We start from the raw sequence: 15,829 nt of genomic DNA, 5'->3' as shown, positions 1-15,829 counted from the left end.
ATAACCATATAGAAATTAAGCTGCGAATTATAGAACAAGGTCCCATGGTGTAATGGTTAGCACTCTGGACTTTGAATCCAGCGATCCGAGTTCAAATCTCGGTGGGACCTCGCAATTTTTGCGCCATTCTTTAATTATGTAAGCTATATTGAACTTAGTGCCACTGAAGTTCTGTGTGATGAGTATAATATGATGTATATATATACTTCAAACTTTTTGTATTTAAAGCTCCTTTCCTTGACTTTAGACACGCAGTAACATTGTGAATTTCACATTTGTTCGAAGTTTCCATGCAATGTATACTCAGTCAATTTTGTACTTAAATTAAAAAAGGAAACATTTTGGATATAATGATCAAATGTCGCAGCACTATTGACTGAGTAACAATTGCTATTATCATGAACGTGTTCGACTGAACACGAGTTGTTATAATTAGCTACAACTGCCGTACTTTAAATATCTTGTATCCAATAGTTTGATTCCAGTTGGCCAGGGAGTTACCAGTGGTATTGTTTGCCAAATTTTTGCTTGTATAGTACATTTATATATTTATCAAAACCAACGAACAATCGATGGATGATATGGAAATACACTAGTACTCTATGAATGATATGAGTTAAATTTGGCCCCCATAATTCGCCATTTTTTAAAGTGTTTCGGGTACAATAAAATGTTATGTTATTTGTTAGAAGAGTTGATATAAAATTTATTTTTCATCTATTTATTTGATTTACTTGCACTCACTTGTAGTATCTGACGTCAGAAGTGACGCTATTTCTATAATACAATCACGAATGGGAAATATAGAGCGCATGCTTGAACAAGGAAACTTTTTTGTCACTTATTAGTCTTGGATAGATACGTCTCTGATTAAAATATTTTGTTTGTTCAAGCTGAGCATGCGCTTTATGTATTCTGAGAAAAAAAACTGCTTGAAAACATGCAAGCTGTTTTATGCTAAAAATGCAGAAATGGCGGGAAAAGGTTGGCTTTACAATGTCATATTTCTAAATTCTGGGCACTTGAATCAAAATGAACATTAAGTAAAAACAACGTTAACACATGTATATCTGTACAAAGAAAACAAAGAATTACAGTTATTTTAGGGGGCCATTTTAGGCCTATACCAAATACAATGTGTACACCAGGTCACGTGATCTTCATGTTAGCTTGAGCGTGTTTGATTGAACTGACTCTAGTAACTCTAGGGTTATGTTGGTGCATGCGCAAAGGCTAGACTCTATGAATGTGAATAAAACAATGAGTGTTGCTCTAGTGTTAAAAATGGCGAATAAGTTTTTTTCCTCTCAGCTGACCCAAGGCTAACTGTCTTAGATTTACATAAATTTACGTAATTTTAGAGTACTTACCATTACAAGTTTAATCTCTTTTGTTTAAAACATTCATTCTATACAGATCTGTTTTAAACTTTATTTTAATGTTATTCAGAACTAATAAGATTCCCTCCCCCTACCCCGATCTGAAAATTATTTTGTGAAATAAACATCTCAATTATGAAATTTTTTATGAGTAACTAAGACTTAATTTAAAAAAAAAACTTAGAAAAATCATTGTTGCGTTTTACCTGTACAGTTTAACATTTCTACCAATCCAGCTCCAGCTAAATATACATGCTATAATTGTTTCACCCTTTATCTCTACTTGACTTACTTTGACTTAAGCCTTTCTCACTCCCCTGTGGAGCATAGGCCACAGACAATTCTTTTTACTTCTCTCTGTGTTTTGCTAGTTGGTGGATGGTGTTCCAGTTGTGTCCTTTCTCGATCATTTCTTTTTCAAGGACTCTTCTCCAGGTTAGTCTTGGCCTTCGCCTTTTCCTCTTCCCTTATGGTGTCCACTGTTGGGCTTGACAGGTGATGTTATAGATCTACCTTTCCTTAGTGTATGACCAATCCATTTCCATTTTCTCTTTTTGATTTCTTGTGGAATAGGGATTTGGTAAGTTATTCTCCAAAGGTCTTCATTTGTTATTTTGTTCGGCCACCATATCTGAAGGATGTTTCTCAGACATCTGTTTACAAAGGATTGGGGTTTTTTCCTGTTCGCCATTGTGAGGCTCCATGTTTCCGACCCGTAAAGTAGCACTGATTTTACGTTGCAATTAAATATCCTGAGTTTGGTCTTGATTGTTATTTACTTTGACTACCATACTTTTCTTAGCATACCAAATGCAGTATATATATGCCTTTGCTAGGCGTGATTTAACATCTTCCTCTGTTCCTCCACTATGGTTAACAACACTTCCTAGATATGTGAATGATGTAACATTTTCCAATTGAGTGTTTATCAATTTCTATGCTGTTGATGTTGTTTGTGTTTATTTTCATTAGCTTTGTTTTTTCCTTGTTGATTCGGAGCCCAGTCTTTGATGCATTTTGTTTTACTAAGATTGATGTTCTCTCTTGCATTTGGTCATATATACGCATGGGATAAAAGAGCCAAGTCATCGGCAAAATCGAGGTCTTCAAGTTGGTACATAAGGTTCCACTGGATTCCATTTCTTTTCCTTGCTGTTGTTTCTCTCATAATCCAGTCAATGCCAAAAAGGAACAAAAACGGGGAGAGCAATCAACCTTGTCGTACACCTGTTTTGATTTCAAATCTTTATCTCTAACTCTACTTGAAATCTTGAAAAATATCAGTTATATAAAAGTTTATTAATATCTACTCTTTGAGTGATAAAAAATAATAATACACCCCAAAATTCAAATTTTCATATGTCAAATTCGCAATTGCTTATCGTTTTCAGCCATCTTGAAACTCTTGTGCTCTCACTCAGACTAAGGGCGAGTTTGATTGAACGACACGAGTAACTCGGGTTGCAAGAGTTGACAATAAAAAATGTATTTCACGACACTAGTGTTGAACCCGTGTTACACAAGATCATGGCATTTTTGCATTAAAAGTGTGCACCAATCCTCCTGTTTATTTGAAAAACGTTTTTTCATGTACTTACGTGTCTTATTGTTAAGAATATGGAAATAAGGCAAGTAAAATGCCTGTATTAGGGTGGATAAGATACTGAAAAAGATATCAATATATCTTTAAATTTTCTTTCAAATATTCATTTCAAGCCATGTACTTAATATTTAACATAAAATAGAGTTGTAATTCTCTATACGCGGGACATTTTGATTTTAATTGATGTTTTCGGATCCAAAGTTTTTAAAAAGTTTAATTTTTTAAATTTTCAAAGCGATCATTTTTACAGTTTGCGAGTCTATGTTCCTTATTAATACCATAGTCTAATTAAGATCAGACACGGCTTATCATCCATTATTTTAAATAATTATATCTCAGCAATGTGGAAATTGGCATTACGGTCAGACGCGACCTTTCATATTATTTTCATTTTTTCTATCCATTACATATTTCTGTAATTATATTTCATGTAAGGATGTACAGTTTTAATGAAAAATATAAACTGTGACTTTATAAGCATTCTATTGCACATGCTGCTTGCCATTATAAAGAAACTTCTTCGAAAAAATTAAACTCTAAAAATACTATTGTAACTTGGTTATATGTATCCTGGGGCGCTTTTGATTGAACTGACTCTAGTAACTCTAGGGTTATGTTGGTGTATGCGCAAAGGCTAGACTCTATGAATGTGAATAAAACTACGAGTGTTGCTCTAGTGTTTAAAATGGTGAATTATATGTTTTCTCCTTTCAGCTGACCCAAGGCTAACTGTCATAGATTTACTAGAGTCAGTTCAATCAAACGCGCCCTTATAGTGAGAGCACAAGAGTTTCAAGATGGCGGAAAACGATAGATAATTGCAAGTTTGACATATGAAAATTTGAATTTTTGGGTGTATCAATATTATTCATCACTCAAAGAGTAGAAATTAATAAACTTTTATATAACTGATATTTTTCCAGATTTCAAGTAGAGTTAGAGATAAACGGTGAAAAAATTATAGCATTTATTTAACTGGAGCTGGATTGGTAGAAATGTTAAACTCTACAGGTAAAACGCAACAATGATATTTCTTAGTTTTCTTCTTAATTAATTCTTAGTTAATCATAAAAAAATTCATCATTGAGATGTTTATTTCAATTCAAAATAATTTTCAGATCGGGGTAGGGGGGAAAAACAGGGAAATTTTAAAACAGATTTGTACAGGATGAATCTTTTTAACAAAAGAGATTAAACTTGTAATGGTAAGTACTCTAAAATTACGTAAATTTATGTAAATCTAAGACAGTTAGCCTTGGGTCAGCTGAGAGGAAAAAACTTATTCGCCATTTTTAACACTAGAGCAACACTCGTCGTTTTATTCACGTCTAGCCTTTGCGCATGCACCAACATAACCCCTAGAGTTACTAGAGTCAGTTCAAACAAACGCGCCCAAAATAAAGGAGTAAACTTTTGTAACACGGGTTCAACACTAGCGTCGTGAAATACATATTTTATTAACAACTCTGGCAACCCGAGTCACTCGTGTTGTTCAATCAACCTCGCCCCTTGATGACGCGACCTCTTAATATAGAATGATACCAAATACTGCCGTTGGCAGACAAAAATTACCACTGGTAATTTTTTAAAAATTGGTATGCCAACGATACCAATGTTTGCTGATAAAATTTACCATAGGTAGACATTTCTGCAGACGATCTAGAGCTCTGTTAGCAATGGTAACTTTTTATGACGTCACAAAAATGGCGGATACATTGTGTATGCACTGAAGACAACAGATTTATTTCACAGCGTTTTCCACCTTAAATCTTGTTGTAGCTGAACACTTTCTTATAAGCATTGTAACATACCAAAACTACAACTGATTAAACTTTCTTTCTGATTTGTAGGCAAGTTGCAGATGTTTAGGGACATTGGTTGGAATATGGCTGCCATCAAAAGCACCAAAAACATTTTAAAATCGAAAGTTTTCTCCAATATTTTGCTTGTGATGTAGGCTATCTATTCGGCCTTAGTATTTTTAAGGAAAAGAATATATTCTTTAAAAAACTTTCTTTTATATATTATGTTCTAAAATATATACTCCAAAAGCTCTCAAACGTGATTTCCACAAAACACCAACACTTACAGTTCCTTTTAAACACTAGGGCCCTTTAGATTGTTTTTTGGCATTAACCATAGCATTGACTTTCAAAGTGGGTGTATATATGATATCACTAAAGTAATCGCATTGTAATGACTCACTCTAGATATGTTTTTCAAAGATTGTATACGCGCGTTTTGTAGGAAAAGAAAAAATGTCAAGAAAAAATACTTTACTGTACGCAAATTATATTTCTGAATGTATGCTTTTGGTTCAAAATGATTAACGAGGCCAAATATTGCATCTTGATTTGACATTTTCCGCTAAATAATCAGCCAGTGGTACCATTGTTAACATTGGTAAATTTTCCATTATTATGGGTCCAATGCACCACTTGAAATACTCTGAAAGCACCCTAAGCCTTTGTGACAGTGGTTTTTTTTCAGTAGAAATCTATATAGTCGCAAATGATTGAGAGGGAAAATAATGGGGGAAAAATGTATGCAGGTTCTACCGAGATTTGAACTCGGATCGCTGGATTCAGAGTCCAGAGTGCTAACCATTACACCATAGAACCTCCGTTGCTCAAACTTTGGAAAATAACAAATATAAACTAATATTATCCACAAGAGCTTATAAAAAAAAATACAAGTTAGGTATTCACAAACTGATATGCCCTGGTTTATTTTTTGTTAGTGTGAATGTACGAAAATAATTGCTAAAGGCTAAACACTAATTGAATTTTCTTTATAGTTCCCGTAACTATCATGTGACTTATAACAAGAGTCAAAATGGCGGCGCCCATGGTTGACACCGATAGTGACGATGAATTACCTCCTGGGTGGGAAGAACGGGTCTCCGCACAAGGACAAGTTTACTATGCAAAGTAAAACAGTGCCCATCAACTTTTGTTTATCTCAAACTAATCATTATGAAATACGTCTTTGTAGAATAACAAATATAAAATTATACGTTTATAAAATGCCTCTATTAAAGCTTACCATGTAGCATATGATAGTGATACCACGAGGCATCTCGCTCCAAATCAATGAAATGGGGAATAAATAGAGAAGAACCTTACCGTACATTGCAAAAATTTTGGCTTTTATGGGAAGACCACGGATATGTAGTTTAGTTTCATTCTCTTGTATGATAATTTATGTGCAATAGATCACACATGACACATGCCATTGTTTCTAAACTTAATTAAATTCTAAATGCATAAACAATGTCCAATGATTGTTTGCCATCTAGTGAAGTAGTTTTATTTAAAATGCCTAGAACAAGTCACAAACTTAAAAGGTAAATACATGTAGGTAGAAAAATCTATAAAATTTCATTGAACAAAATTAAATAAAATCTGTCAAAACATCAGTGTGTGCTTTATGACTCTGATTTAAATATTGTGAATCACAATACTTAAAATTTTATGGGATGAAAATGTTGTGAAGTTCTACACTGCAAATGTGTATAAAACCAGCCACCATAAGTTGATAATAATAACAGTACCTGTATTTTTGAAATAATTTATTTTTATTCAGTTGTTGTGTCAGTTTTAAAAAAAATGTTACTCTGATCAAGTCAATCGAACATGAATGTGATGCCAAAGTGTTGATTCTCAACGAAGATCTTTTTTAAGCCAGCAGTATTTGGAATTTTGCATTTTTAGTCCGAAATACCGTATCTTTCTTGGCATTCAGGCAACTAAAAATCAAAATTGTTAAAAATGCCAGGGAAATGTCAGGTATTTTGTCTAGGTTTGCATATAGTTCTAAAACACATCAAAATTAAATACATGAGTCTCATTTAGCAATATATTCTGCATTAAAAGTTTATGTCTCTACCTAGCTGAGTATAGCAGTGTTTGCATGGAAATCTAATGATAAACCTTTCCATTTTATGTTTATTGCTTTATCTACAGCTATATGTTAACATTGATGAGAATGTCTTGATTTGCATTGCTTTTTGTTATGCATTTAAGAAGTTTATGAATAAATATGGATTCTGGTATTGCTAAAAGATCAGAGAAAGAAGAGATTTTAAAATTAAATATATTAATGTTATGTGAGAAGGTGGAAAAATGTATGCTCATGTGTTGTAAAACAGCAGTTAAATTCTTTAACAGTCATGAAACAAAAGAAACACAATGGGAGCATCCCCGTTCTGGTAAAAAGAAGACGATTAAAGGAGGTTAGTGAAAAAATGAAGTAAAGAAAGCTAGAGTTTTTCAAATAAATATTATTTTAAATGAACTTAAACAAGTACCAGGTATGTTTATTTTTCTATATCTTGTAGATTTACCTTATGGCTGGGAAAAACAAATTACTGATGATGGAGTTATTATATTTGTTGAGTAAGTACATATATACTGAATAAGATAATGTGCGTGTCGAGTGTTAGATTTACGTACACTACTGTAAAAAGGAAAGGAGGAACGAGCATATAAATACATTGAAAACATATGGCTGGACCGGGAATCAAACCTGTAACCCTTGCAACTCTAGTCAGGTGCTCTACCTCTGAGCTACCTAGACTGATAACCACGGTCCATATAGCCCCAACTAAAATTCTAATTTTAGGAAGGAGAATAATTTAGACATCCGAAATTCAACCCTTTTCATATTATGTTTCTGAACATTGCAAATTTTGGTGATACATCAATCATATACAGGTAAAGTTCAGTCAAAGTTTAATGTGAAGGCAAAGATAACATTGTAGCATTGGGGAACCCTCCTCTCTGCTAGTCATATGAATAGCACCCCCCTCCCCTAATGCCCATTTATCTCGATTAACTCTATAAACATCAATTCCTTAGACACAAGACACCTACCATGTAATAATGAAACTCCACACTTTATTGCTCTGCTTTTTTAATATATAAGTTTTATAATCTATGTTTTGTATCATGTTTCAGTCATATAAACAAAAAGACTACATACACAGATCCAAGGTTAGCCTTTGCTGAGGATGAAAAGAAAACACCCTTTGACTTTAAACAGAAATTTGATGGCAACAGCACTGCTTTACAAGTGGTCCAAGGACAAGACCTCTCTGGAAAATATGCAATCGTAACTGGAGCTAACAGTGGAATTGGTAAGTTTGGAGTATCTATATATCAGGATTTCCCATTAATGGATACCAATAGTTGATCTTATCTTTTATCATCACAAGATGATAACTTTGAATCGGTGGCACACAAATGCTTTTTTAAGTCAGGTTAATGACAAGTTTTCAAGCATGTGTTTTACATTGAACAATGAAAGAGGCCACATCTCGTGATTACATTAATTAGATCGCAAAGGAAAAAGAAGCTTTGCAATTCCACACGTGGCTTTAATGATGGCTGAATACCATATATCTTTCAACTTGGCCATAAAAGTAATCTTGACTTGCAGTTAATTGCAATGCTGCATGATTTGTGTTAAGCATGTAAACATTGATATGAAATTGATGTTGAGAAAGAATATATGGTTTCCTACTAGTTCTTAATTCTCTTATATGTTAAATTTTAGCAACTTAACCTTTTTTTTAACAAAGGCAATTGTTAAAGTCTCTGCACTCAAATATTTGATACCTGTAATCAGTATGATGGTTATAGCATGCAAGCATTTTTATTACATGTGTTAGTTAATGTTACAAAATTTGATTTTCAATAGTCTTATATTTTAGTTGATATCTTTAATTGCTTATCAGAAACCCTTACTACATATATAGTACATGTACATAAAAATCTATGCTTTAAATATACGCGAAAAAGGTACCGCAATGCTATCGCTTTACGGTTCAAAATCTACCTATTTTTCATCACTGGAGGTTAACATGTATGTCTTCCACCACCAGACACCAGTCAGATCTTATGTTTGAATTTTCCAGGGGAGTCCAGATCCCTAACCTCTCTCTAGATCTGTACATGGTGTGGGTATTACTGTCTTATATGACAGCATCGATCTAGTTTTACTTACATTGAAATTGCTTTTTGAAGTAAATTATTGGTTCGTTTTAATCATTCTTTTATTCAACATTTTGAACATGTACCAGTTTATTGATTTTGAACATCAGTATAAATGCAAAAATTTTTGGTAACATACTGAAGAATCTTTTTAGTTTATGTGGACCATTATTCAAAACTGTAAGTTTGTTGGGATGTATTAGTAATTGTATTGTAACATAATATAGTGGGGCAGTATTGAATTCTTTAATTTGCTAAAAAAAAATGCTAATATGTTGAGTTTTTATGTCAATTCATTGGTGAGAGATTATTCCATAGGTGGTAGGCTAAGAACCAGGGTTGTGTAAATACATGCATTCCACTGTGTATCAACTCAATTGCATATTTTGTAAAGAAACACATAAGATAATTTATGCACATTCTGTCTGTAACAGTAAGAATGTATTGTTCTGTAGGATTTGAGACTGCTAGAACTCTTGCATATTTTGGAGCAACAGTGATATTGTCCTGTCGGAACCTCGATGCAGCTAACAAGTGCAAACAAATGATACTAGAGGACAGACCATCCGCCAAAATAGAAGTCATGCATCTGGACCTTGCCTCTCTGAAAAGTGTCCGCATGTTTGCTGAAGAATACAGATCCAAAAAGTGGTAAAGTGGTAGTTTAGGGGCAAATTAGGGGTGGGGTGGGGTTAGGGGTGGTAATTGGTCTGCATCTGGGTCTGACCACCGTAATTCAGATTAAAAGGACTATAGACCACATTTTCATGCTTAATCAAAATTGGTGTTCTAATTATCCCTTGGACACCCCTCCTTGCTTGGAAAAACTGTTTGGATCCATGCAAGCATGGACTTAGTACATGTATATGATTATATAGGGCCTAAGATGATCCCCTAAAGTCTGAACATCAAAAACTACTGTACATATATTTTTGCTTTACACAGTTATACTAGCTAGTATGTGTAAAGATTGTTCATAATTTTTATTTTGATCTAAATGCCCTTAGAAATATATGATAGCATGAAATGAACATTTTGTCCATGTTTTTGCACAAAATGGCTAATTTCAAACAAGTTTTATTTGAAACATTGACTGCTTGAACAAATAAATATTTTCCTCAAAGATTTATCAATCTAGTACATGTACTAATTACCAAACAGAAATTTTCTGCTTTATGATTTTTACAAATTTTGATTGAATTACCACCAAAATAACATCACTTCTGACATGACATTCTGCCAGTGAGTGCACATAAATTAGATAAAAAAAGATAAATTAATGAACCCTATATCTTATATCAGCTCTTCAACAAAATAACAAAGCATTAATTAATCTAATATACCTGAAATACTTTTAAAAATGTTGAATCATGTGGGGCCAAATCCGGTACATGTAGTTCTTTTACAATAATAGGACTTTGGAGACCCCCCCCCCCCCCCAAATAAATATAATCCTCCCCCCTGTGACAGATCGATCGACCCTCCTTCTACATAGATTATGTTATGAAATTTTCAGTGATTTATATCTAGGCCTCTGCATATGTTGATTTTGAATGCTGCTGTGTTTGGTTTACCTTACACCAAAACAGAGGATGACCTTGAGATGACCTTTCAGGTCAACCACCTGGCCCAGTTTTACCTGACCAAGCTTCTGTGGGAGATACTTGCCACATCTTCACCTTCTCGAGTTGTCATCGTGTCGTCAGAGTCACACAGGTATATAGAACTGATCGCATCTATAAGTCCTTGCTACTCCTGTATCAAAGTAATCCAATTCCCAGTTACATTGGTTATAGAGATGATATGAAAACATTTATTTACATTCTCCTTTGTTGCTGTGCAAAATCACACCACAAATCAAGTTTTTTGTCTACGGCAAATCTTGTTTTTAGTGAATTGTAAAGGACCATAGAAAAAACTTTGTTGTTGCCTTTATTTGGGATACTTTTATATCAGATTTCTAAGAAATCTTATCGTGAATTCCTAAAAGAAAAAAAATCAGCTGACAGCTAGTTCTTAAAATTGTCGTAAGTTATAAAAGAACTATTACTGTCATGTACAAAAAATGTCAATGCAATCTTTTTCTTCATTTTTTAAAAAAATTCTGTAATGTAGAATATTTGAATTCAAGTATTTTATATAATTATATGCATCAAAAAATGTAATAGAAATTTTTCTAAATGATAATTAAAAATACATTAAAGCTGCATGGTCCAAAGGACTATGTGCGGTATGGTCAACTATCTGCCCCCGATTTCAACCAATTTTTAAATAGTATCGTATAAAAATAAAATCTTCACAAATCATTGTATAGAGGATGCCTATAACTTTAATAATGATTTCAGTCATCATTGCTCATTCGCTGTGTATCTATGACGTCACCTAAATGGCCCAATTCCCGCAAATTTGCAAACAAATGAAAATATTCTCATTTTTGCTCTATATTTTGCATTCGGAAGTATAGAGCGCAGGTCTGCTCAAGTGCGATTTTAACATATACTTTTCTTCAGATAGTTATACACATTATACTAAAATATGGTACTTGAGCAAGCTTGCGCTCGATGTTTCCCAGTCGAAAAACCATCGGAAAACACCCATATTTTGCTACAAAACATCAATTTATCAAAATAATGCAATATTCATGACGTCATTTCTACATTATGACGTCACTGTGGTGATAACCTTTTACACCTTTATTTCCAATATGATTTTAACTATCTTTCACCTTATTTTAAAGCTCTTTCTAAAACTTCGATTTTGGGGGGCAAAAATTGCATAAAACCGCACTTAGTCCTTTTTCGGCTATTACAGTATCAAATGTTTTCCCAACAAAACCAATTATCTTAGAGAGTTATAGACTTTCACCTATTTTTACCATCAGAATTAGTCTCCTTTCAAAGTTAGAAGTATTTGGTAAGTAAAAATTATTTCCTTATGAGCATACAAAAAAAAAAACAAATCAAAATGCATCAAGGGAATGTTTAGGAAAGCTAGGAAACTGTTTGTTTTCGTCCCCAAATGTTTGGGTATATTTCATCCGTATGTTATGCATCAATTGTAAACATAGCAAACTTCAGAAATATTAGTAAATAAAAGGTACACTGGTATATTTTTGATTTGCCAGATCACTACTCATATTAGACTCTATTGATAGCGATATATCAAAGTCGTAACGCAATCATCATTGTCTCGAAGTCAGGGATGAATTTTAATATAAAGGCTAAATTAAATGCGATATACAGCAAAACTTGGTTATAACAAAGTCACTGCAGGGACCTTAGAAATTACTTCGTTATATCTGTAATTCGTTATAAGCGTATTAGAAATTCATTAAATTTACATAGCTGGGGATCCAAGATGACTTCGCTATATCCGTGAATTCGCAATATCCGTGTTCGTACTAAACGAGTTTTATTGTACCTTTTTTATGTTATTTGTTTTGTATAAGAAATTGTACATAATGTACATAAATGGCTTAATTGACCTACTACAATGTCTATTATTATGCATATACTTAGCATGTATAATCATCGTTTAAAAGGGTACACAAAATTTGATATAAGATCAGACCAAGCAGCTTTAAAATTTTGGCTGCGGAGGTATTAAAATGACTTTGGTATAGCCAGAAATTTGTTATAGCCATGTTCATTATATATGGCAATCTATTCTCTTTATATAAAAGATTTGCCTGGACATGAATAAGAATTTATTATAGCTGTAAATTCATTGTTCATTATTCGTTATTTTCGAGTTTTGCTGTAAATTATTACATATTATACTTAGTCATTATATTTCATAGACTATAAAATGATTATTAAGTTATTTTAATTGATTAATATAAAATCCACTGTTTACAAGAGGTGGGAATATGATTAAGTTAATGAAAGATGTCACTGTAGTACATGTATTAGCACCATTTTTTTTTAACAAATGGATAGGAGCTATTCTAAAAAAAATCTTCTTGGTTGCAATGCATGTATTGATATTTGGATTTGTTACTTGAGAAAATTTTCAGGTATTGCTAAATGTTCAAAGTAATATAAAATGATTTTTCAAATGCAAGCTGTGTGTTAATTGCTCTGTGATGAGTCTATAGTTTTAAGGGAAGAGAAGTATATTATTTAATTAAGAAGGTGCTAAATTGATATAGTCATGTCTGCTTATTTTTCAAAACCTCCATTTGCATGAGAGAGACTTTGGGAAATATCTTTATTCAACAGGTTGGCTAAATATTGATTTAATTGATAAATATTACTTTAACTAATGATTAAATGTTGAAGTGTTTAAGGCATTTGCTTGTCTGTTAAAAACACATCTAGTACTTTAAAGAAGCAATTGCCTTACTCACCTATATACCTTCAAGAGGAATTTACTATAAGAGGGTCAAAGAAAATACACACCTATTATGTTTTGAAAACAATCTTTTGGGGACCTAATTTCATCACTGAAAAGGAATGAGGAAACACAAGAAACTTGACCAACACGGTTGTTTTTACAGGTTTAGTGATATATCAGGGGAAAGCATCAGCGAGAGCATGTTATCTCCAGGGAGAAGTGTTTATCAGGACCTTCGAGCATACAACAATTCCAAACTGTGCAATGTGTTATTTTCTCTCCACCTGAACAAACTGTTGTCAAATAAAGGTGTCCTCAGTAACTCGCTGCATCCTGGTAATGTCATGTCCACAAGCCTCTCAAGACACTGGTGGTTATACAGAGTAATCTATCTTCTGGCCAGACCTTTCTCAAAATCTCTGGTAAATAACATTTATGGTGGCTATATATTTGCATGATACATGTATTTTGTGATGTCTTTAGTTAAGTAACATGTAATTTGGAGTTGTTGATGATAAGCTCTATTATTTAACATGTACCCCATTACCACCACCTTTTTTCAGAAATTATCACGTTTTGATGTATCAAGAATAATCTTCAGATCCTCAATCTTAATTAAAACATGTATTTTGTTTTATCATATTGGTTGTTATGATGACCATTTTATAATTACATGGTATGCATTTGGCACTGACTTGACCTGCCTCCCTCCCACCACCATAATGGTCATTGTTTAATAAATATCTTCTAACCTGACCATGATTTATCTATATAGCTATGCATGATCACCAATTTTAAATAGATCACACACTAGTCAGCATTGCAGTACTAGCTGTGTACAAGGTTTTTTCTATCCCATTTTTTTTTCATCCTTCTACACTTGCAAACAGTTTCGCTCCATCTTGAATTTGCCCAGACACTGTATATAATAGATACCGATACTCTTTCTAATTAACACAGTAATTAAAAATTGATTTCAATTTGCTCAGTCTTAATTCCAACACTAGGATGAAAGGGGTGAAAATAAAATGGGAGCGAATATTTCCTTGTATACAGCAATTTAATGCTGCATGTCTAATGAATCTTCATATCCTTCACAGAACTGTATTACACTCGGGTTACCTTTGAAGGTCACGGGCCTCTTGTTGTTGCTACATGTATATGATAACTATTTTTAATCTCAGTTTGAATGATTATATTTTGTTATAAAAATTTTCAGAAGTACCATTATTGCAAACTAAATATCTGCATGGGTTTTTATTTCACTGTACATTTTTTTTAAATAGCAGTATAAATATATCAATAAATTCTGAATGATGAGATAGATGCATGTATCATTTGTCAATAATTAATTGAAAATGTATGCTATGTATTTCAGTTATTTTTTGTAAATTTCAGCAACAAGGTGCTGCCACCACCATCTTTTGTGCAGTCTCGTCACAGCTGGATGGAGTGGGGGGCTTATACTTTAACAACTGTTGCCGCTGTGTGCCCTCGAGGGCAGGCTGTGATGAGAACCTGGCCCTAAGACTGTGGAATCTGAGTGAGAGGATGTTACAGAAAGCTCTGGACCAAGGAATCGAGGACTAGCTGATACACTATCCCATTTAAGGAACAAGAGGGGCTTTGATTGTAAAGAGGAAAGAAAGAGATAAAGCCAAAAAAGGAAATTCAAGAGTTATTGAGGACAAGTTGTCCCTTTCAGAAAAGTTTAATTTAAGAGATGCGATCACCAAAATCAATTTGGAACTGTGTCAAACTACTTCAAGCTCTTTTTGTATGATGCATATTTGAGGTGGAAGAATGTTGAAGGGGATAGTCCTGTGACTACTGCTGATCCTATCACATGCAGCCCCCTTTACCTAACGTAAAACAAGATACAACATCTGATCACATCAAAATAACAGACTAGTACTGAACATTAGCTGGTATATAAAAAAGGAAAGCATGTTAACAAAGAATGCTGATACTGTACTGTTATTTGATGAAAGCTTTTACCAGTTTATACAAAAAGTCGAAACCCACAGAACCTTAGCATAAGAAAAACAACATTAGGCATATAGAAACTGTAAATTACTTTATCTAGCTAATCACAGGATATGTATACAAATGTTTACTAAAACTATGCTTTGGTTACAAATAACTGAAAGGGGTGCTGATAAAATAATGATTGCTATCCACAATAACCCCTCCGTACCATGCTAATCCAGGCAAGAGAGTGTTTAATTCCATGCAGAAAAAGTTATGGATAATTCTTCAGAAGATCTTGCAGCAGCATTATGTGTTTCAATCCACAACTGAATATTTAATAGAAGCTTATACACATTCTTTTATCAGATTTGGCCCTGTTTGTCATCTGTATTATTGTAATATTTATTTTGCTTGTTGTAGTCAATTTTTTGTTTAACTGTTCTTTCTATATAATGATACTTAATTTATTCTACTATTTTTTAAATTTCATTTACATGTTTACTTGAACTTTATTACTATATAAGAGGGTGCTGATATTTGTGTTCTTT

At 33.2% G+C, this 15,829-nt stretch overlaps 1 protein-coding gene and 2 non-coding genes across 3 annotated transcripts in view; 2 read left to right on the top strand and 1 right to left on the bottom strand.

Annotated features, from left to right (window-relative positions):
• Positions 1-38: 38 nt before the first annotated feature.
• Trnaq-uug (transfer RNA glutamine (anticodon UUG)) lies at positions 39-110 on the top strand. Its single transcript has one exon. It is a non-coding gene; the product is annotated as a tRNA-Gln (tRNA).
• Positions 111-5,531: 5,421 nt separating this feature from the next.
• Trnaq-cug (transfer RNA glutamine (anticodon CUG)) lies at positions 5,532-5,603 on the bottom strand. The gene has a single exon. It is a non-coding gene; the product is annotated as a tRNA-Gln (tRNA).
• A 167-nt stretch (positions 5,604-5,770) lies between these two features.
• Positions 5,771-15,829, top strand: part of LOC105332293 (WW domain-containing oxidoreductase) — an 11,276-nt gene continuing 1,217 nt past the window's right edge. The window contains exons 1-8 of the mRNA XM_011434841.4: positions 5,771-5,912; positions 7,152-7,216; positions 7,322-7,379; positions 7,941-8,119; positions 9,431-9,626; positions 10,506-10,691; positions 13,474-13,732; positions 14,709-15,829. The exon at positions 14,709-15,829 is cut by the window's right edge and continues 1,217 nt beyond it. Of these exons, the coding sequence (XP_011433143.3) occupies positions 5,818-5,912; positions 7,152-7,216; positions 7,322-7,379; positions 7,941-8,119; positions 9,431-9,626; positions 10,506-10,691; positions 13,474-13,732; positions 14,709-14,900 (1,230 nt within the window). The 5' untranslated portion in view covers positions 5,771-5,817 and the 3' untranslated portion in view covers positions 14,901-15,829. The remainder of the gene's footprint in view (positions 5,913-7,151; positions 7,217-7,321; positions 7,380-7,940; positions 8,120-9,430; positions 9,627-10,505; positions 10,692-13,473; positions 13,733-14,708) is intronic.

The sequence above is a fragment of the Magallana gigas genome, chromosome 3 (genome assembly GCF_963853765.1).
Source record: "Magallana gigas chromosome 3, xbMagGiga1.1, whole genome shotgun sequence".
Classification (NCBI taxonomy): domain Eukaryota; kingdom Metazoa; phylum Mollusca; class Bivalvia; order Ostreida; family Ostreidae; genus Magallana; species Magallana gigas.
The sequence above is the reverse complement of the archived record's forward strand: the minus strand, read 5'-3'. Positions and strand labels throughout refer to the sequence as shown.